Source organism: Oncorhynchus keta, unplaced genomic scaffold, assembly GCF_023373465.1.
Source record: "Oncorhynchus keta strain PuntledgeMale-10-30-2019 unplaced genomic scaffold, Oket_V2 Un_scaffold_3956_pilon_pilon, whole genome shotgun sequence".
In the NCBI taxonomy this organism is placed as follows: Eukaryota; Metazoa; Chordata; class Actinopteri; order Salmoniformes; family Salmonidae; genus Oncorhynchus; species Oncorhynchus keta.
The window spans coordinates 87,981-110,057 of NW_026290928.1; the positions used below are offsets into that span (position 1 = coordinate 87,981).

At 43.4% G+C, this 22,077-nt stretch overlaps 1 protein-coding gene and 1 long non-coding RNA gene across 38 annotated transcripts; both read right to left on the minus strand.

Moving 5' to 3' along the window:
- Positions 1–533: 533 nt before the first annotated feature.
- Positions 534–2,552, minus strand: LOC127928786 (uncharacterized). 10 transcript variants are annotated; one of them, XR_008132219.1, is made up of 6 exons: positions 1,875–2,552; positions 1,555–1,714; positions 1,355–1,434; positions 1,075–1,194; positions 955–1,034; positions 534–914 (listed from the first exon to the last, which is right to left on the minus strand). It is a non-coding gene; the product is annotated as an uncharacterized LOC127928786 (long non-coding RNA). The 10 variants fall into 10 exon arrangements; XR_008132217.1 differs by having other exon boundaries at positions 534–1,034; positions 1,555–1,634; XR_008132221.1 differs by having other exon boundaries at positions 534–1,034; positions 1,075–1,154; positions 1,275–1,394.
- A 580-nt stretch (positions 2,553–3,132) lies between these two features.
- On the minus strand, positions 3,133–6,578 carry LOC127928782 (uncharacterized). Of its 28 annotated transcripts, none has more exons than XR_008132209.1 (4): positions 4,886–6,578; positions 4,478–4,632; positions 4,346–4,411; positions 3,133–4,246 (listed from the first exon to the last, which is right to left on the minus strand). XR_008132209.1 is itself a non-coding variant. In XM_052516132.1 (4 exons), exons 1-4 carry the CDS (start codon positions 5,364–5,366, stop codon positions 4,148–4,150), a joined length of 966 nt encoding a protein of 321 aa, XP_052372092.1. In that variant the 5' UTR covers positions 5,367–6,578; the 3' UTR covers positions 3,133–4,147. The 28 variants fall into 28 exon arrangements, 11 of the variants coding, with proteins under 11 accessions (XP_052372092.1, XP_052372096.1, XP_052372093.1 ...); XR_008132210.1 differs by lacking the exon at positions 4,346–4,411 and adding an exon at positions 4,412–4,444; XM_052516132.1 differs by adding an exon at positions 4,663–4,728 and having other exon boundaries at positions 3,133–4,632; positions 4,886–4,994; positions 5,061–6,578.
- Positions 6,579–22,077: the final 15,499 nt, after the last annotated feature.

Consider the following 22,077-nt stretch of genomic DNA (forward strand, 5'->3'; position numbering starts at 1 on the left):
AGTTAAGTAGAGTACTTTATAGATACTAAAGGGATAGAGTTCAGTAGAGTACTTTATAGATACTAAAGGGGATAGAGTTCAGTAGAGTACTTTATAGATACTAGAGTTCAGTAGAGTACTTTATAGATACTAAAGGGATAGAGTTCAGTAGAGTACTTTATAGATACTAAAGGGATAGAGTTCAGTAGAGTACTTTATAGATACTAGAGTTCAGTAGAGTACTTTATAGATACTAAAGGAATAGAGTTCAGTAGAGTACTTTATAGATACTAAACCTATTCAAGAAAATCAAATACTGCTTTAGCAACTGTATTAGGCAAAAGCAACTGAAGTTAAATAATGTTGTTAGACATTATTAAATGACAAAAAGTTAAGTGTCTTACACAAAGGTATATTTTCAAATGTCTTCCCTGTAAAACGCAGGCCACTCCTGGATTTACATAACGCAAGTGTTAACAAGTCTGTGAATCACATCTGTGAACATCCAATTTAACAGTTAACAAATTGATTGTAAACCATCTCATTCAAGGGAAACAGCCCAGAACTCTTCTAACTAAGGTAAAGTGGGAGAGCTGAAAAGGCTGATGGACTCGGAGAACAGAAGAGAGAGTGAAAACCCTGGCTGGATACCAAGGTGTTGAGTGACTGGATGAAGGTGAAGAAACACAAATAGCAGAGGATTCTACTAACATTATAAAACTGTGACTCAGCAGCTGACACGGCCAAAGCAAACAGAAGAGTTCCACTCCTGCCGTCGCAGAGCCTCTAATTTCATCATTCAACATACAGTCCACCTCCTCTGCCATGTGACAGGGTTTCAACTAGACAGTCCACCTCCTCTACCATGTGACAGGGTTTCAACTAGACAGTCCACCTCCTCTACCATGTGACAGGGTTTCAACTAGACAGTCCACCTCCTCTACCATGTGACAGGGTTTCAACTAGACAGTACACCTCCTCTACCATGTGACAGGGTTTCAACTAGACAGTCCACCTCCTCTACCATGTGACAGGGTTTCAACTAGACAGTCCACCTCCTCTACCATGTGGCAGGGTTTCAACTAGACAGTCCACCTCCTCTACCATGTGACAGGGTTTCAACTAGACAGTCCACCTCCTCTACCATGTGACAGGGTTTCAACTAGACAGTCCACCTCCTCTACCATGTGACAGGGTTTCAACTAGACAGTCCACCTCCTCTACCATGTGGCAGGGTTTCAACTAGACAGTCCATCTCCTCTACCATGTGACAGGGTTTCAACTAGACAGTCCACCTCCTCTACCATGTGACAGGGTTTCAACTACACAGTCCACCTCCTCTACCATGTGACATGGTTTCAACTAGACAGTCCACCTCCTCTACCATGTGACAGGGTTTCAACTAGACAGTCCACCTCCTCTACCATGTGACAGGGTTTCAACTAGACAGTCCATCTCCTCTACCATGTGGCAGGGTTTCAACTAGACAGTCCACCTCCTCTACCATGTGACAGGGTTTCAACTAGACAGTCCACCTCCTCTACCATGTGACATGGTTTCAACTAGACAGTCCACCTCCTCTACCATGTGACAGGGTTTCAACTAGACAGTCCACCTCCTCTACCATGTGACAGGGTTTCAACTAGACAGTCCACCTCCTCTACCATGTGACAGGGTTTCAACTAGACAGTCCATCTCCTCTACCATGTGACAGGGTTTCAACTAGACAGTCCACCTCCTCTACCATGTGGCAGGGTTTCAACTAGACAGTCCACCTCCTCTACCATGTGGCAGGGTTTCAACTAGACAGTCCACCTCCTCTACCATGTGGCAGGGTTTCAACTAGACAGTCCACCTCCTCTACCATGTGACATGGTTTCAACTAGACAGTCCACCTCCTCTACCATGTGACAGGGTTTCAACTAGACAGTCCACCTCCTCTACCATGTGACAGGGTTTCAACTAGACAGTCCACCTCCTCTACCATGTGACAGGGTTTCAACTAGACAGTCCACCTCCTCTACCATGTGACAGGGTTTCAACTAGACAGTCCACCTCCTCTACCATGTGACAGGGTTTCAACTAGACAGTCCACCTCCTCTACCATGTGACAGGGTTTCAACTAGACAGTCCATCTCCTCTACCATGTGACAGGGTTTCAACTAGACAGTCCATCTCCTCTACCATGTGACAGGGTTTCAACTAGACAGTCCATCTCCTCTACCATGTGGCAGGGTTTCAACTTTCTGTTGACAGGATGTGACTCATCTTTGCTCATGCTATGAAGCTGTGAAAACAGTGTGGGTTTGGAAAACATCGTGAGTCTTAAAGGTGGGAGTAAAACCTAGAATATTGCTTTGGGAAACAACACAAACCCTTGCAGTGGTAAAGAGAGATAAACACTCCCTTTAAAGAGGAGCCAGTTAAGAGAAAAGTAAACTACACTTGAATGTCTTTTTCAGACTACTAAACAACCCCTTGTACTTATACGTAAGCCTGAACAGAACAACAGATCAGAGGAGAACAGATCAGAAGAGAACAGATCAGAACACAACAGAACAGGACAGATCAGAAGAGGACAGATCAGAACAGAACAGAACAGAACAGAACACAACAGAACAGAACACAACAGAACAGAACAGAACACAAGAGAACAGAACACAACAGAACACAAGAGAACAGAACAGAACACAAGAGAACAGAACACAAGAGAACAGAACACAACAGAAGAGAACAGAACAGAAGAGAACAGAACAGAACACAACAGAACAGAACACAACAGAACACAACAGAAGAGAACAGAACAGAACACAACAGAACAGAACAGAACAGAACACAAGAGAACAGAACACAACAGAACAGAACAGAACAGAACAGGAGAGAACAGAACAGAACATAACAGAAGAGAACAGAAGAGAAGAGAAGAGAACAGAACAGAACACAAGAGAACAGAACACAACAGAAGAGAAGAGAACAGAACAGAACAGAACAGAACAGAACATAACAGAACAGAACACAACAGAACAGAACAGAAGAGAACAGAAGAGAACAGAACAGAACACAAGAACAGAACAGAACAGAACACAACAGAACAGAACAGAACACAGAACAGAACACAAGAGAACAGAACACAACAGAACATAACAGAACAGAACAGAACATAACAGAACAGAACACAACAGAAGATAACAGAACAGAAGAGAATAGAACAGAACAGAACACCTGTCCTCAGGTAAACCCTCTGACTGATCCAATCAAAGCCGGAGTGTTACTGTACCCATCTGTCCATGAAAGGTGACTACAATAAACCCTGGCACATTAAACACAGTAATACTTGTATGCAAGCGGTTGTTCTTTGTGAGGATCCTTTAATTGACATTCTTATTACTTCAGAGTAAGAAAGCTGTGTCGACTTTACGTTCTTGGGGAAATAAAAATGTTGACAACAATGTATTTTTTCAATCTAGCCTTACTTCCCGTAGTTTAAACCTCTCCAAATAAGATGATAACAGGTGTAGGCCTATATACTCTATATCTAACCTCAACACCCTCAACCACTCATTTCATATTTTAAACTATAGTTTTATATGAGTTGATGAGGTCACATTCCTGTCTCAATAAAGTATCTTGTAAAATCTGAACGAACATCAATGCGGGACTAATATCGACGTACTGCAAGCCCACAACATGAAGACTGTATCTCATCTGCAGTCGTCTGTCACCAGTCCAAGTCTGGGAGGAAATAGATGAAATGATAAGGTCATTCAAAAAGAAAAATTCAAAAAAACTTTATTGATGTCTTTAATTCGTGCCAAAAATCGTGTGAGGCGAAACAACGCTATTGAAAGCATTTGATGAGTGTAAAGCAGGTATGTACAGGTTATAACGACAAACTCACTCACTTCCTTCTCTGATTTACAGGGTATTGTTATGGATATACTGTCGTAGTTAAGTGTGTATTTAAAAAAAAAAATATATATATATATTTATCCATTATTTTACCAGGTAAGTTGACTGAGAACACGTTCTCACTTACAGCAACGACCTGGGGGATAAATAACACTGGGGTTATACAGTACATACAGTCTATGTCCTATTACTCAGACCTGGAGGGCCTAACCTTCCTAAATACTGATAGTTGCCATGGAGACAGCTCGTACTACACTCTCTAACTGACTCTACTACTATAACCTAGTGTTACCTCTCTCACTCTACTACTATAACCTAGTGATACCTCTCTGACTCTACTACTATAACCTAGTGATACCTCTCTGACTCTACTACTATAACCTAGTGTTACCTCTCTGACTCTACTACTATAATCTAGTGATACCTCTCTCACTCTACTACTATAATCTAGTGTTACCTCTCTGACTCTACTACTATAATCTAGTGTTACCTCTCTGACTCTACTACTATAACCTAGTGTTACCTCTCTGACTCTACTACTATAATCTAGTGTTACCTCTCTGACTCTACTACTATAATCTAGTGATACCTCTCTGACTCTACTACTATAACCTAGTGTTACCTCTCTGACTCTACTACTATAATCTAGTGTTACCTCTCTGACTCTACTACTATAACCTAGTGTTACCTCTCTGACTCTACTACTATAACCTAGTGATACCTCTCTGACTCTACTACTATAACCTAGTGTTACTCTGACTCTACTACTATAACCTAGTGTTACCTCTCTCACTCTACTACTATAACCTAGTGTTACCTCTCTGACTCTACTACTATAACCTAGTGTTACTCTCTGACTCTACTACTATAACCTAGTGTTCTCTCTGACTCTACTACTATAACCTAGTGTTACCTCTCTGACTCTACTACTATAACCTAGTTACCTCTTGACTCTACTACTATAACCTAGTGATACCGCTCTGACTACTACTATAACCTAGTGTTACCTCTCTGACTCTACTACTATAACCTAGTGTTACCTCTCTGACTCTACTACTATAACCTAGTGTTACCTCTCTGACTCTACTACTATAACCTAGTGTTACCTCTCTGACTCTACTACTATAACCTAGTGATACCTCTCTGACTCTACTACTATAACCTAGTGATACCTCTCTGACTCTACTACTATAACCTAGTGATACCTCTCTGACTCTACTACTATAACCTAGTGATACCTCTCTGACTCTACTACTATAACCTAGTGTTACCTCTCTGACTCTACTACTATAACCTAGTGTTACCTCTCTGACTCTACTACTATAATCTAGTGTTACCTCTCTGACTCTACTACTATAATCTAGTGTTACCTCTCTGACTCTACTACTATAATCTAGTGTTACCTCTCTGACTCTACTACTATAATCTAGTGTTATCTCTCTGACTGGGGCTCCTCTGCTCTGATACTCCTGCATCATCAGTCATCATAAAACTCTAGTACTGCTTCTGTCCTTAAACCAGCCGGAGTGGCTACAGGAAAAGACTTGTGTGTGTGTGTGTGTGTGTGTGTGTGTGTGTGTGTGTGTGTGTGTGTGTGTGTGTGTGTGTGTGTGTGTGTGTGTGTGTGTGTGTGTGTGTGTGTGTGTGTGTCTGTTCCTACGGTGCCTGACGAATGTGTGTGTCGCTGAGCTCCTATTAATAGCCCTGTGTACAGCTGGAAGTGTCAGCCTGCCGGGATGAGAAAGGATTTTCTACAGCCAGCATCTCTTCATACAGCCAGCAACTCCTACAGCCAGCAACTCCTTCTACAGCCAGCAACTCCTACAGCCAGCAACTCCTTCTACAGCCAGCAACTCCTTCTACAGCCAGCAACTCCTTCTACAGCCAGCAACTCCTACAGCCAGCAACTCCTTCTACAGCCAGCAACTCCCTACAGCCAGCAACTCCTTCTACAGCCAGCAACTCCTTCTACAGCCAGCAACTCCTTCTACAGCCAGCAACTCCTTCTACAGCCAGCAACTCCTTCTACAGCCAGCAACTCCTTCTACAGCCAGCAACTCCTACAGCCAGCAACTCCTTCTACAGCCAGCATCTCATAAATACTGGAGTTTTGGTGCAGGTACAGACAACTAGCACAAAAATAATGCGATATTATCAAAACGATACGATGTATCGTAAAAATGTTTATCCCGACATGTAGCTGTATCGATTATCTTCCCCCATCGCCAGTTCCCTGTGTGAGGAAGTGTAGCCTACTGATGCCAGATGTGGTGTGTGTGTGTGTGTGTGTGTGTGTGTGTGTGTGTGTGTGTGTGTGTGTGTGTGTGTGTGTGTGTGTGTGTGTGTGTGTGTGTGTGTGTGTGTGTGTGATCAGTGGTAGGCAGGGTGGAGAGGGCCGTGTGGGCAGAGAGAGGGCGGTGTCACGGCTTCAAACAGCAGCCTGAGGGATTTACTACCCACAGGATCAACCACCTGATCCCTTCATATTCCCCACCCCTGTTCAACCCCCTTAAAACAACATGGCCGCCACTGCACCAGCAGACAGGTCCGGGGCCCAAATCATTCAAGCAGGCTGCTCAAGAAACCATTAGCCATAGTACTGCAAGGAGTCAAGAATCACTGTGTGGTAGGATGCTGATAGGTTAACACTAGTCTTTCTATAATCTTTACTCTGAGGACCTGAAACATTCCACAGCCAACTACCCCCCATTCAACACAAAGGCAAAAGCCCTCTGAAGACCAGGGGTTATGGGGTTATGCCCCTTCCCCTGTCCCCTGTCAGCCAGTGAGCTCAGGTGCTTGGCTAACGTGGTGGAACTCCCAGGGTTTTAAAACAGAATGACCCCTGAACCAATAGGGAATGGGAACAAGACGAAAATGACCACGTTGTAGCACAGTGGGCTAACTATAGTCTAATAATTACCACATGTTGTAGTGGGCTAACTATAGTCTAATAATTACCACATGTTGTAGTGTAGTGGGCTAACTATAGTCTAATAATTACCACATGTTGTAGTGTAGTGGGCTAACTATAGCCTAATAATTACCACATGTTGCAGTGGGCTAACTATAGTCTAATAATTACCACATGTTGTTGTAGTGGGCTAACTATAGTCTAATAATTACCACATGTTGTAGTGGGCTAACTATAGTCTCATAATTACCACATGTTGTACTAACTATAGTTAGTACCACATGTTGTAGTGGGCTAACTATAGTCTAATAATTACCACATGTTGTAGTGTAGTGGGCTAACTATAGCCTAATAATTACCACATGTTGTAGTGGGCTAACTATAGTCTAATAATTACCACATGATGTAGTGGGCTAACTATAGTCTAGTAATTACCACATGTTGTAGTGTAGTGGGCTAACTATAGTCTAATAATTACCACATGTTGTAGTGCAGTGGGCTAACTATAGTCTAATAATTACCACATGTTGTAGTGGGCTAACTATAGTCTAGTAATTACCACATGTTGTAGTGGGCTAACTATAGTCTAGTAATTACCACATGTTGTAGTGGGCTAACTATAGTCTAATAATTACCACATGTTGTAGTGGGCTAACTATAGTCTAATAATTACCACATGTTGTAGTGGGCTAACTATAGTCTAATAATTACCACATGTTGTAGTGTAGTGGGCTAACTATAGTCTAATAATTACCACATGTTGTAGTGGGCTAACTATAGTCTAATAATTACCACATGTTGTAGTGGGCTAACTATAGTCTAATAATTACCACATGTTGTAGTGGGCTAACTATAGTCTAGTCATTACCACATGTTGTAGTGGGCTAACTATAGTCTAATAATTACCACATGTTGTAGTGGGCTAACTATAGTCTAGTAATTACCACATGTTGTAGTGGGCTAACTATAGTCTAATAATTACCACATGTTGTAGTGCAGTGGGCTAACTATAGTCTAATAATTACCACATGTTGTAGTGGGCTAACTATAGTCTAATAATTACCACATGTTGTAGTGGGCTAACTATAGTCTAGTAATTACCACATGTTGTAGTGGGCTAACTATAGTCTAATAATTACCACATGTTGTAGTGGGCTAACTATAGTCTAGTAATTACCACATGTTGTAGTGGGCTAACTATAGTCTAATAATTACCACATGTTGTAGTGTAGTGGGCTAACTATAGTCTAATAATTACCACATGTTGTAGTGGGCTAACTATAGTCTAATAATTACCACATGTTTGTGCAGTGGGCTAACTATAATCTAATAATTACCACATGATGTAGTGGGCTAACTATAGTCTAATAATTACCACATGTTGTAGTGGGCTAACTATAGTCTAATAATTACCACATGTTGTAGTGCAGTGGGCTAACTATAGTCTAATAATTACCACATGTTGTAGTGGGCTAACTATAGTCTAATAATTACCACATGTTGTAGTGGGCTAACTACAGTCTAATAATTACCACATGTTGTAGTGGGCTAACTATAGTCTAATAATTACCACATGTTGTAGTGGGCTAACTATAGTCTAATAATTACCACATGTTGTAGTGGGCTAACTATAGTCTAATAATTACCACATGTTGTAGTGGGCTAACTATAGTCTAATAATTACCACATGTTGTAGTGGGCTAACTATAGTCTAATAATTACCACATGTTGTAGTGGGCTAACTATAGTCTAATAATTACCACATGTTGTAGTGGGCTAACTATAGTCTAATAATTACCACATGTTGTAGTGTAGTGGGCTAACTATAGTCTAATAATTACCACATGTTGTAGTGGGCTAACTATAGTCTAATAATTACCACATGTTGTAGTGTAGTGGGCTAACTATAGTCTAATAATTACCACATGTTGTAGTGGGCTAACTATAGTCTAGTCATTACCACATGTTGTAGTGGGCTAACTATAGTCTAATAATTACCACATGTTGTAGTGTAGTGGGCTAACTATAGTCTAATAATTACCACATGTTGTAGTGGGCTAACTATAGTCTAGTCATTACCACATGTTGTAGTGGGATAATTATAGCCTAATAAATCCACCTCAGCCAGGATGTTCAACTTCACACAGGATCACAGAACGTTCAGTATGAACAACAGGACAACAGAACAGTAGAACAGACTTCCTCATTCCGACGATTCTGCTCCCATTGTCTATGGGGCTGTATGAGTGCCTCTGGTCAAGACCTCCTGCACCTCATCTCCCCCCATCCCATCATCCCTGAACAGGGTCATGGTCCTACCTCCTGCACCCCCCCACCCCCCCTGGACGGGGACATGGTCCTACCTCGTGTGTTGGTGGCCAGGTCAGCCACTTTCTGAAAGGCATCCAGGAACGCTGCAGCTGCAACCACGGTCGCCCTGGAAACAGAAACAGAACCCAGCTGGTCACGTTTTGGCCCTCCTTTAAACGACTCTTAACTGAAGTGAACACACATGTACCGACCAACCGACCGGGCACATGATTAGCCATTGGCAGCGTCCCAAACAGCGCCCTTATTCCCTATGGTGCAGTACGATACAAAAGTAGTAGGCCCAACAGCAAATACTGTTGGGCCTGGTTGAAGCCTTTAGCCATCTCTATCTGAGATCTACTTTTGGGCCTGGTTGAAGCCTTGAGCTATCTGAGATCTACTGTTGGGCCTGGTTGAAGCCTTGAGCTATCTGAGATCTACTGTTGGGCCTGGTTGAAGCTGTTAGCCATCTCTATCTGAGATCTACTGTTGGGCCTGGTTGAAGCCGTTAGCTATCTCTATCTGAGATCTACTGTTGGGCCTGGTTGAAGCTGTTAGCTATCTCTATCTGAGATCTACTGTTGGGCCTGGTTGAAGCCGTTAGCTATCTCTATCTGAGATCTACTGTTGGGCCTGGTTGTAGCCTTGAGCTATCTCTATCTGAGATCTACTGTTGGGCCTGGTTGTAGCCTTGCGCTATCTCTATCTGGTCCTTCTGTAGCACAGTTGGTAGAGCATGGCGCTTGTAACGCCAGGGTAGTGGGTTCGATTCCCGGGACCACCCATACGTAGAATGTATGCACACATGACTGTAAGTCGCTTTGGATAAAAGCGTCTGCTAAATGGCATATATATATATATATATATCTACTGTTGGGCCTGGTTGAAGCCTTGAGCTATCTCTATCTGAGATCTACTGTTGGGCCTGGTTGTAGCCTTGTGCTATCTCTATCTGAGATCTACTGTTGGGCCTGGTTGAAGCCGTTAGCTATCTCTATCTGAGATCTACTGTTGGGCCTGGTTGAAGCCGTTAGCTATCTCTATCTGAGATCTACTGTTGGGCCTGGTTGTAGCCTTGCGCTATCTCTATCTGAGATCTACTGTTGGGCCTGGTTGTAGCCTTGCGCTATCTCTATCTGGTCCTTCTGTAGCACAGTTGGTAGAGCATGGCGCTTGTAACGCTGTTAGCCATCTCTATCTGAGATCTACTGTTGGGCCTGGTTGAAGCTGTTAGCCATCTCTATCTGAGATCTACTGTTGGGCCTGGTTGAAGCTGTTAGCTATCTCTATCTGAGATCTACTGTTGGGCCTGGTTGAAGCTGTTAGCCATCTCTATCTGAGATCTACTGTTGGGCCTGGTTGAAGCTGTTAGCTATCTCTATCTGAGATCTACTGTTGGGCCTGGTTGAAGCCGTTAGCTATCTCTATCTGAGATCTACTGTTGGGCCTGGTTGTAGCCTTGCGCTATCTCTATCTGAGATCTACTGTTGGGCCTAGTTGCTATCTCTATCTGGTCCTTCTAGCACAGTTGGTAGAGCATGGCGCTTATAACGCTGTTAGCCATCTCTATCTGAGATCTACTGTTGGGCCTGGTTGAAGCTGTTAGCCATCTCTATCTGAGATCTACTGTTGGGCCTGGTTGAAGCTGTTAGCTATCTCTATCTGAGATCTACTGTTGGGCCTGGTTGAAGCTGTTAGCCATCTCTATCTGAGATCTACTGTTGGGCCTGGTTGAAGCTGTTAGCTATCTCTATCTGAGATCTACTGTTGGGCCTGGTTGAAGCCGTTAGCTATCTCTATCTGAGATCTACTGTTGGGCCTGGTTGAAGCTGTTAGCCATCTCTATCTGAGATCTACTGTTGGGCCTGGTTGAAGCTGTTAGCTATCTCTATCTGAGATCTACTGTTGGGCCTGGTTGAAGCCGTTAGCTATCTCTATCTGAGATCTACTGTTGGGCCTGGTTGAAGCTGTTAGCCATCTCTATCTGAGATCTACTGTTGGGCCTGGTTGATGCTGTTAGCTATCTCTATCTGAGATCTACTGTTGGGCCTGGTTGAAGCTGTTAGCCATCTCTATCTGAGATCTACTGTTGGGCCTGGTTGAAGCTGTTAGCCATCTCTATCTGAGATCTACTGTTGGGCCTGGTTGAAGCTGTTAGCCATCTCTATCTGAGATCTACTGTTGGGCCTGGTTGAAGCTGTTAGCCATCTCTATCTGAGATCTACTGTTGGGCCTGGTTGAAGCCGTTAGCTATCTCTATCTGAGATCTACTGTTGGGCCTGGTTGAAGCCGTTAGCTATCTCTATCTGAGATCTACTGTTGTTTCAAGGGAAATGGCCAGGGGCTGCTAGTTATTATAGCGTTATTAGGCCTATACTGTTAGCTGACGTTCATTCACAACAAGACAATAAGAATGTGTTTCCTCTCTGTCTGTCTGGCCACGGGCCTCACTTTAACATCTCTGTTAATGACCCTTAATGACCGTGATAACAGGCAGTGATAGGGTCTACAGCGTTCAGCTTTTCATCACAGTAGAACTATAAGTCTGAATGGCGAGGCTGCTGAAATGTTTGGAATGTCTTGTCTGGCTGAAATCTAGGTAGCTCATCAGAGTCCCTGTGCTTTGACTGAGGTACGTCACGTGATTCAGATCTCAGGGTCAGGGCTTAGTCAGACCTAGGCAGGGCTGTTAACGAGTAGTCTTGGATATCAGCAGTAGTTTCTCTGTGACGCACACACACACACGATTGTTAACTGGTCTTGGATTACATCTACATGGGATGGGAGTACTATCAGTCTCCAGGCTATGTGACGCAAACAAAACCAGAAACCGTGTACTATGCAAACACACGACACACGAACACACCTCTGGAACACTGAGAACAATGCCAGTAGTCATGGTGACTGTAGTTGACGTAGATACGAAAACACATGTGTCTGTCAGACCAGTAAGGTCTAGAGCTGTCTACAATTTTTTTTCTGAGGTCTTGGCTGATTTCTTTTGATTTTCCCATGATGTCAAGCAAAGAGGCACTGAGTTTGAAGGTAGGCCTTGAAATACATCCACATTTACACCTCCAATTGACTCAAATTATGTCAATTAGCCTATCAGAAGCTTCTAAAGCCATGACATAATTTTCCGGAATTTTCCAAGCTGTTTAAAGGCACAGTCAACTTAGTGTATGTAAACTTCTGACCCACTGGAATTGTGATACAGTGAATTATAAGTGAAATAATCTGTCTGTAAACAACTGTTGGAAAAATGACTTGTGTCATGCACAAAGTAGATGTCCTAACCGACTTGACAAAACTAGAGTTTTTAAATGGGTCCTGGTCAAAAGTAGTGCCCTGTATAGGGAGTGCCCTATATAGGGAATAGGGTGCCATTTGGGATGTAGAGTCTGTCCCAGAACAACAGAATTCTTTATCAACTCAAAAGGTGATATGAAATGACTAAGATCCGTTTGACCAGGAATGAACAACACTGTCCTTGTCAACCTGTAATGGTATTACCACAGACTGTGTTGTAGCGGGTTGGAGCTAACCACTACACACAAGGGTGTGTTGCTAGTCTCTGGCGGAAAAATACACACACATGCACTCGCCCACACACACAAAAGGACATACAGACGCACACTCTCCACAAGCACATTCCATTCTATTTAAAGGGAGAGGAGAGCCACTACAGGGGAAACCTCTGGTTGTGTTAGTCTCTGTTGGATACTACTGTGCACTATATAGGGAATAGAATGCAATTTGGGACGTACACATACTGTGATTACACAGTAATACACAAATACCAAATATTATTTGAAACATTATGTTGGGGGAAGTTATAAAGACAAACATTGTGCTACAAAAAAGCAACTAATGGATTTAAAAACTATTATTAGAACTTCCTAGAAGGCAGTGTGGAAGAGGACAGCTAAATTACAGAGCACTTAACCCTACCCTAACATTATTACAGAGTAAGACACACTGTCATGCAGCCTGTCCTCCAATTCTACCCAGCAGAGATCACCAGAGAGGTGGGTAGAGGTAGTAGTGATTCTACCCAACAGAGATCACCAGAGAGGTGGGTAGAGGTAGTAGTGATTCTACCCAACAGAGATCACCAGAGAGGTGGGTAGAGGTAGTAGTGATTCTACCCAACAGAGATCACCAGAGAGGTGGGTAGAGGTAGTAGTGATTCTACCCAACAGAGATCACCAGAGAGGTGGGTAGAGGTAGTAGTGATTCTACCCAACAGAGATCACCAGAGAGGTGGGTAGAGGTAGTAGTGATTCTACCCAACAGAGATCACCAGAGAGGTGGGTAGAGGTAGTAGTGATTCTACCCAACAGAGATCACCAGAGAGGTGGGTAGAGGTAGTAGTGATTCTACCCAGCAGAGATCACCAGAGAGGTGGGTAGAGGTAGTAGTGATTCTACCCAGCAGAGATCACCAGAGAGGTGGGTAGAGGTAGTAGTGATTCTACCCAGCAGAGATCACCAGAGAGGTGGGTAGAGGTAGTAGTGATTCTACCCAACAGAGATCACCAGAGAGGTGGGTAGAGGTAGTAGTGATTCTACCCAACAGAGATCACCAGAGAGGTGGGTAGAGGTAGTAGCTAGACTGGGTGATTCTACCCAGCAGAGATCACCAGAGAGGTGGGTAGAGGTAGTAGTGATTCTACCCAACAGAGATCACCAGAGAGGTGGGTAGAGGTAGTAGTGATTCTGCCCAGCAGAGATCACCAGAGAGGTGGGTAGAGGTAGTAGTGATTCTACCCAACAGAGATCACCAGAGAGGTGGGTAGAGGTAGTAGTGATTCTACCCAACAGAGATCACCAGAGAGGTGGGTAGAGGTAGTAGTGATTCTACCCAGCAGAGATCACCAGAGAGGTGGGTAGAGGTAGTAGTGATTCTACCCAGCAGAGATCACCAGAGAGGTGGGTAGAGGTAGTAGTGATTCTACCCAACAGAGATCACCAGAGAGGTGGGTAGAGGTAGTAGTGATTCTACCCAGCAGAGATCACCAGAGAGGTGGGTAGAGGTAGTAGTGATTCTACCCAGCAGAGATCACCAGAGAGGTGGATAGAGGTAGTAGTGATTCTACCCAACAGAGATCACCAGAGAGGTGGGTAGAGGTAGTAGTGATTCTACCCAACAGAGATCACCAGAGAGGTGGGTAGAGGTAGTAGTGATTCTACCCAGCAGAGATCACCAGAGAGGTGGATAGAGGTAGTAGTGATTCTACCCAACAGAGATCACCAGAGAGGTGGGTAGAGGTAGTAGTGATTCTACCCAGCAGAGATCACCAGAGAGGTGGATAGAGGTAGTAGTGATTCTACCCAACAGAGATCACCAGAGAGGTGGGTAGAGGTAGTAGTGATTCTACCCAACAGAGATCACCAGAGAGGTGGATAGAGGTAGTAGTGATTCTACCCAACAGAGATCACCAGAGAGGTGGGTAGAGGTAGTAGTGATTCTACCCAACAGAGATCACCAGAGAGGTGGGTAGAGGTAGTAGTGATTCTACCCAACAGAGATCACCAGAGAGGTGGGTAGAGGTAAGTGATTCTACCCAGCAGAGATCACCAGAGAGGTGGATAGAGGTAGTAGTGATTCTACCCAGCAGAGATCACCAGAGAGGTGGGTAGACTAGTAGTGATTCTACCCAGCAGAGATCACCAGAGAGGTGGGTAGAGGTAAGTGATTCTACCCAACAGAGATCACCAGAGAGGTGGGTAGAGGTAGTAGTGATTCTACCCAGCAGAGATCACCAGAGAGGTGGGTAGAGGTAGTAGTGATTCTACCCAACAGAGATCACCAGAGAGGTGGGTAGAGGTAGTAGTGATTCTACCCAACAGAGATCACCAGAGAGGTGGGTAGAGGTAGTAGTGATTCTACCCAGCAGAGATCACCAGAGAGGTCTAGTGATTCTACCCAACAGAGATCACCAGAGAGGTGGGTAGAGGTAGTAGTGATTTTACACAGAGATCACCAGAGAGGTGGGTAGAGGTAAGTGATTCTACCCAACAGAGATCAAGAGAGGTGGGTAGAGGTAGTAGTGATTCTACCCAACAGAGATCACCAGAGAGGTGGGTAGAGGTAGTAGTGATTCTACCCAACAGAGATCACCAGAGAGGTGGATAGAGGTAGTAGTGAGTAGTTAGGTCTAAGGGTCTATACCTGTGGTAATAATGAGATGGTCCTGACTGTGGTCTAAGGGTCTACACCTGTGGTAATAATGATGACTCACCTGAGTTGAGATTGTAGTTTCCCAGCCTTGCTGATAAAGTCTTCCCAGATGGGGTAGCTGTTCTGTGGAAACAAACACAAAGTACAGGAATATCAGAACATCTTGTTTTCCCTGAGCACAACATCTGTCAGAAACACAAAACAACATGATAACAACACACACACACAGAAAAAACACTTTTTCTTTTAAAAACCTTTATTTTACCTAGTGTCCCATTGAGATAAAAAAAAATGCTATTTTCCAAGCCAGATCTGTTCATCAAAGTGACGATGGACAACCTATTAGACTTTATATTGACTATATTTTGTGAACAGACAGTAATGAACACACGGTAATGAACACACAGTAATGAACACACAGTAATGAACACACAGTAATGAACACACAGTAATAAACACACAGTAATAAACACACAGTAATAAACACACAGTAATGAACACACAGTAATAAACATGAACACACAGTAATGAACACACAGTAATGAACACACAGTAATGAACACACAGTAATAAACACACAGTAATAAACACACAGTAATAAACACACAGTAATAAACACACAGTAATAAACACACAGTAATAAACACACAGTAATAAACACACGGTAATGAACACACGGTAATGAACACACGGTAATGAACACACGGTAATGAACACACGGTAATGAACACACAGTAATGAACACACGGTAATAAACACACAGTAATAAACACACAGTAATAAACACATGGTAATGGAGGGCCCTCCCCCACCCTCCATTCGGCAAATCTGACCACGATTCCATCTTGCTCCTCCCCTCCTATAGGCAGAAACTCAAACAGGAAGCACCTGTCTTGAGGACTATTCAACGCTGGACTGACCAATTGTAATCGACGTTTCAAGATTGTTTTGATCACGCGGATCGGGATATGTTCAGAGTAGCTTCAAACAATAATATCGACACATATACCGATACGGTGAATGAGTTTATCAGGAAGTGCATAGGAGATGTGGTACCCACTGTGACTATTAAAACCTACCCCAACCAGAAACCGTGGAAAGCCTGAACCACCGCATTTAACCAGGGCAAGAAGACTGGGAATATGGAAGAATACACACAGTGGAGTTATTCCCTCTGCAAAGCAGTCAAGCAGGTTAAACGTCGCTATAGGGACAAAGATGAGTCCCAGTTCAACGGCTCAGACACGAGACGTATATGGCAGGGTCTACAGACAATCACGGATTATAAAAGGCAAACCAGCCACGTCGCGGACACCGACGTCTTGCCACCCGGACAGCCTGAACATCTTCTTCCCTCGCTTTGAGGATAATACAGTGCCACCGACGCGGCCCGCTACCAAGGACTGCACCCCCCCACCTCCTTCTCCGTGGCCGACGTGAGTAAGACATTTAAACGTGTTAACCCTCGCAAGGCTGACAAGAGGAATACCTATGTGAGAATGCTGTTCATTGACTACAGCTCAGCATTCAACACCATAGTACCCTCCAAGCTCATCATCAAGCTCGAGGCCCTGGGTCTGAACCCCGCCCTGTGCAACTGGGTCCTGGACTTCCTGACGGGCTGCACCCAGCTGGTGAAGGTAGGAAACAACACCTTCACTTCACTGATCTTCAACACTGAGGCCCCACAAGGGTGCGTCCTCAGCCCCCTTCTGTACTCCCTGTTCACCTACAACTGCGTGGCCAAGCACACCTCCAACTCAATCATCAAGTTTGCAGACGACACAACAGTAGTAGGCTTGATTACCAACAACGAGACAGCCTAAAGGGAGGAGGTGAGGGCTCTGGGAGTGTGGTGTCAGGAAAATATCCTCTCACTCAACGTCAACAAAACTAAGGAGATGATCGTGGACTTCAGGAAACAGCAGAGGGAGCACCCCCCTATCCACATCAGTGGGACCGCAGTGGAAAAGGTGATGGAAAACTTCATGTTCCTCGGCGTACACATCACTGACCAACTGAAATGGTCCACCCACACAGACAGTGTGGTGAAGAAGGTGCAACAACGCCTCTTAAACCTCAGGAGGCTGAAGAAAATTGGCTTGTCACCTAAAACCCTCACAAACTTCTACAGATGCACAATTGAGAGCATCCTGTTGGGCTGTATCACCGCCTGGTACGGCAACTGCACCGCCTACAACCGCAGGGCTCTCCAGAGGGTGGTGCGGTCTGCCCAGCGCATTACTGGGGGCAAACTTTCCTCCCTCCTGGACACCTACAACACCCGATGCCATAGGAAGGCCAAAAAGATAATCAAGGACAACAACCACCCGATACCATAGGAAGGCCAAAAAGATAATCAAGGACAACAACCACCCGATGCCACAGGAAGGCCAAAAAGATCATCAAGGACAACAACCACCCGATGCCACAGGAAGTCAATAAAGATCATCAAGGACAACAACCACCCGATGCCACAGGAAGGCCAAAAAGTTCATCAAGGACAACAACCACCCAAACCACTGCCTGTTCGCCCCGCTATAATCCAGAAGACGAGGTCAGTACAGGTGCATCATAGCAGGGACCGAGTGACTGAAAAACAGCTTCTATCTCAAGGTCACCAGACTGCTATAAACAGTCATCTCCAGCACATCAGAGGCGGCTGCCTATAGACATAGATTAGGAATCACTGGCCACTATAAGGAAATAAAACACGAGCCACTTTAATAATGCCACTTTAATAATGTTTACATATCTTGCATGTACTCTATACTATATCTTTGTCACTTTAATTGTTTGTAAATATAGCTTCACCCATCTCATATGTGTAAACTGTACTCTATACTATTCTACTGTATCTTTGTCACTTTAATTGTTTGTAAATATAGCTTCACCCATCTCATGTGTATATACTGTATTCTATACTATGTCACTGTATCTTAGTCACTTTAGTTATGTGTAAATATTGAAACACCCATCTCATGTGTATATACTGTATTCTATACTATGTCACTGTATCTTAGTCACTTTAGTTATGTGTAAATATTGAAACACCCATCTCATGTGTATATACTGTATTCTATACTAGTCTACTGTATCTTAGTCACTTTAGTTATGTGTAAATATTGAAACACCCATCTCATATTTATATACTGTATTCTATACTATGCCACTGTATCTTAGTCCAATGCCGCTCTGACACATGTGTATATATAGTCTTAATCCATTCCTTACTTAGATTTACCTGTATTTTGGGTATATGTTGTGAAACTGTTAGATATTACTGCACTGTCGGAGCTAGAAGCACAAGCATTTCGCTACACCCGCAATAACATCTGCTAAACACGTGTATGTGACCAATAAAATGTGATTGGAGTTGAGTAGTGTAATAGTCAGACTACGCTGCCATCCGGGAGGCCGAGGAGAAGATAAGTAAGGATGCTGTGTCTGAAAATGATTTGTAGCATTAGTGACCTTAGGAATGCCACCCTGTGTAACACTATACCGCCATAACACAGGAGACAGAGAGAGAGTGAGTGAGAGTGGAGAGAGAGAGAGAGAGGAGAGAAGAGAGAGAGGAGAGAGAGAGAGAGAGAGAGAGGAGAGAGAGAGAGAGAGAGAGAGAGAGAGAGAGTGAGAGGAAAGAGAGAGAGAGGAGAGAGAGAGAGAGAGAGAGAGAGAGAGAAGAGAGAGGAGAGAAAGAGAGGAGAGAGAGAGGGAGAGAGGAGAGAAAGAGAGAGAGAGAGAGAGAGGAGAGAAAGAGGAGAGAAAGAGAGGAGAGAAAGAGAGAGCGAAACACACACCCATACAAACACACACAGCTCCTTAGCATCAGTAGCCGATTAATATTTCAAGAGCCTTGAAGGCAGAGAGACCTCCTGCTGAACAATAACCTAGATACCCACAGCAACAATAGATTCAGAGGTGAAGAATATAGATGTTATAGCATAACAGTGCATTTGACATTGGAAGAAACCACCCAAGCCTCATCCATGTATAACCCCATTCTAGTATGTTTGTTTGCCTCCATAAACTTCAGTCATTTGGCTTCATAGCTCTCTGTTCGGCCTGAAGAGAAAGCGAGCAGCTAGTGTTGATAATGGGATATGTAGATATTATCCTTACACTAGCCATGACACGATGATGATGCATGCCTTGTTATTATCTGAAACAAGTGTTAAAAAAATAACAGACAGCCAGTTAACGTTATCTACTTAGCTATTAGCTGACCTTAGTGGCCATTCCTACAGCACAGGTTACTGAATGAGTTCATATGGAGTTAGATAAGTATCTATCTATCCCATGTACACTGTTATAAACACAATGATTCAGAACGGCATAAGTTTGACTTACTTTCATGTCGCCTATCACACTCTGGAAAAGTCCCCCCAGTGCACTGCATTCCTTCTCAATAACAGACTCCATTTTTCTGGACAACTGAGTAACTGGTCAGTCTGACGGTCAAGCTGGACAGCTCCTGAACTTTAAAGAGTTGAAAGAAAATCTCGGGCTCTTTGAATATAAAATCCTCGGCTATTTGAATACAAATAATTTCGCTTTAGTTAACTATTCACCGAACGAGTGGAAAAGAGCTTGACTTGATGCAGAAACGAATAAAAACCCGCTCCAGCCTATATAAGCTGGTTCGGCGCAGTCAAAAGCTCTCGGACAAGAGGTGAGACTGAGAGAAGAATAGTCTCCTGACGAGATTTAAAACGCAATCGCTTCTCCACTCACGGCCCATGATTCTCCAAATGACACAATTCCCGAAACGTATTTAATACAACATGTATAGATATAGATCCGATATTCTCTGTATATTCAACGTACACAACAAAATGATGTACACAAGCACATTCCAACAACAGCTCCGTCTCAGAAGCTCGACGTAATTACAACGCAATTTCAGCTGGTCGAGTCTGAGACTATGTGAAGATCTCAATTCAAAACATTACTCCTCGCGTCCTCTCTGCTCTCTCCTCGTCTCCTTCTCAAAGTCCATTGGAGAAGAAGTTAAGAGGGGCGGGGCCTCTGACTTTCTCATCCAATGGGTTTCAGAGAAGGAGACGACGGGGAACGCAGAGAGGACGCGAGGAGTATACTACTTTCCTAAAGGTACAGAGCGCATACTCGAAAAGCGAAATTGCACCCCCCTCCTGGCTTTGACGTTGTTCATTTACGGTTTAGCAACAAAATTGTTCATGGAAATCTACAAAAACACTATACTCACACTCACACACACTAATTACACTGACACTCTCACAGAAAACCTTCACATACTGTACACTACTGCCGCGTTCAAAACAACTGTGAACTCGGAAAAATAAGAGGTCAAATCATGACGTCATTGAGCTTCAGGCCCGAGTTCCGGAGATGGAATTCCTAGTTGGATGACCGTTCAAATTGATTTTTGACACTCGGAGCTCGTGCCCCCCCGAGTTCACAGCAGTGGCGATTTTAGCATGTAAATATTGGTGAGGCAAACAATTGTATTTTTTATTTATTTATGCCAGCAAAGCCACTACACAACACTACACAATACATTAATTGCACTATAACGGTGACATACAATGGTGTAAAGTACTTAAGTAAAAAATACTTTAAAGTACTACTTAAGTCGTTTTTGTGAGTATCTGTACTTTACTCTACTATTTATATTTTTTATGACTTTTACTTTTACTTCACTACATTCCCGAAAAAAATAATAACATAGCTAATATGGCTGATTTGCTTAAACAAATGTGGTTTCTACTGACATTTGACATGTACAAAATTTGGCATAAGGGGACAACGAGCGGATAAGAGGCAATCCGTCATTTCGATTAAGACCTTATTAATGAGTGAGCTGGGACGGATGTAGTTAATATAACTATTTGTTCAACACTTTTGAAATGTACATCGACAGAATTCAGAACATGGGCCATTCTTAAGGTATTCTCCCTGTACACCAAGTCAGAGCCATATGATAAATAAAGGCATATATATTTTTTATTTTAACTTTATTTAACTCGGCAAGTCAGTTAAGAACAAATTAGCTTCACTCTTGTGTATTTTATTTGTCTTTGTCGTGTGTTAATATTATTTTGTTTAACTCGGCATCATTGGGTTCTATTCTGGGCCATGTGGCAAACACTATTGTAGTGGAGGGGGGCAACAACATTAGCAAACGTGTGGTCCTGAGCAAAGGCTCATTGTTCAGATTTGAAGGGGTCTAGTGACATCTAGTGGCCAACACATGCATAGCCTGTGAGGTGGTTTATGGGAACACAATTTCACCTGCATTTGGAAAACAGTATAAAAGTGGGACAAAGAGTACAAATGTGTAGGCATTGGGGTAAAAATCAGGACAAACATTTTGCAAGGCATGAGGTTTCCCCCAAGACTAATGGTTTGTCTGGACGGGCTCAGTTCAGACACATAAAACTAGTGCTTGTCTCCCTTCACCAACAGATGTCTCCCTAGACTTTGAAAATGGACTCGTCACAAGTGCAAGTTGGGATCCTTGGGACATACATACAATAAACCCTAACCGTAACCCCTATCCTATCCTACCCTTACCTTAACCATAACCTTTGGTATTTGGTATGTTATTAGGATTCCCAATTAGCTGTTGAGAAAGCAGCAGCTACTCTTCCTGGGGTCCAACACAGAACATGAAACATGACATAATACAGAACATTATTAGACAACAGCTCAAGGTCAGAACTACATCAACACCTTAACCCTTAACCCTTAACCATTTTAAATATCAACTTCAACGGGGTGACGTCAGAGTTGGGACA

Bases quoted from the DNA above. Each gene is read 5' to 3' on its own strand.
- LOC127928782 (XM_052516127.1), bottom strand. From the start codon at position 5,366: ATGATGCAGGAGTATCAGAGCAGAGGAGCCCCAGTCAGAGAGATAACA. The intron at 4,729-4,885 runs GTTATAGTAGTA...GAGTAACACTAG, and splicing joins AGTCAGAGAGGTAACACTAG to GTTATAGTAGTAGAGTCAGA. The intron at 4,633-4,662 runs GTTATAGTAGTA...GAGTAACACTAG, and splicing joins AGTGAGAGAGGTAACACTAG to GTTATAGTAGTAGAGTCAGA.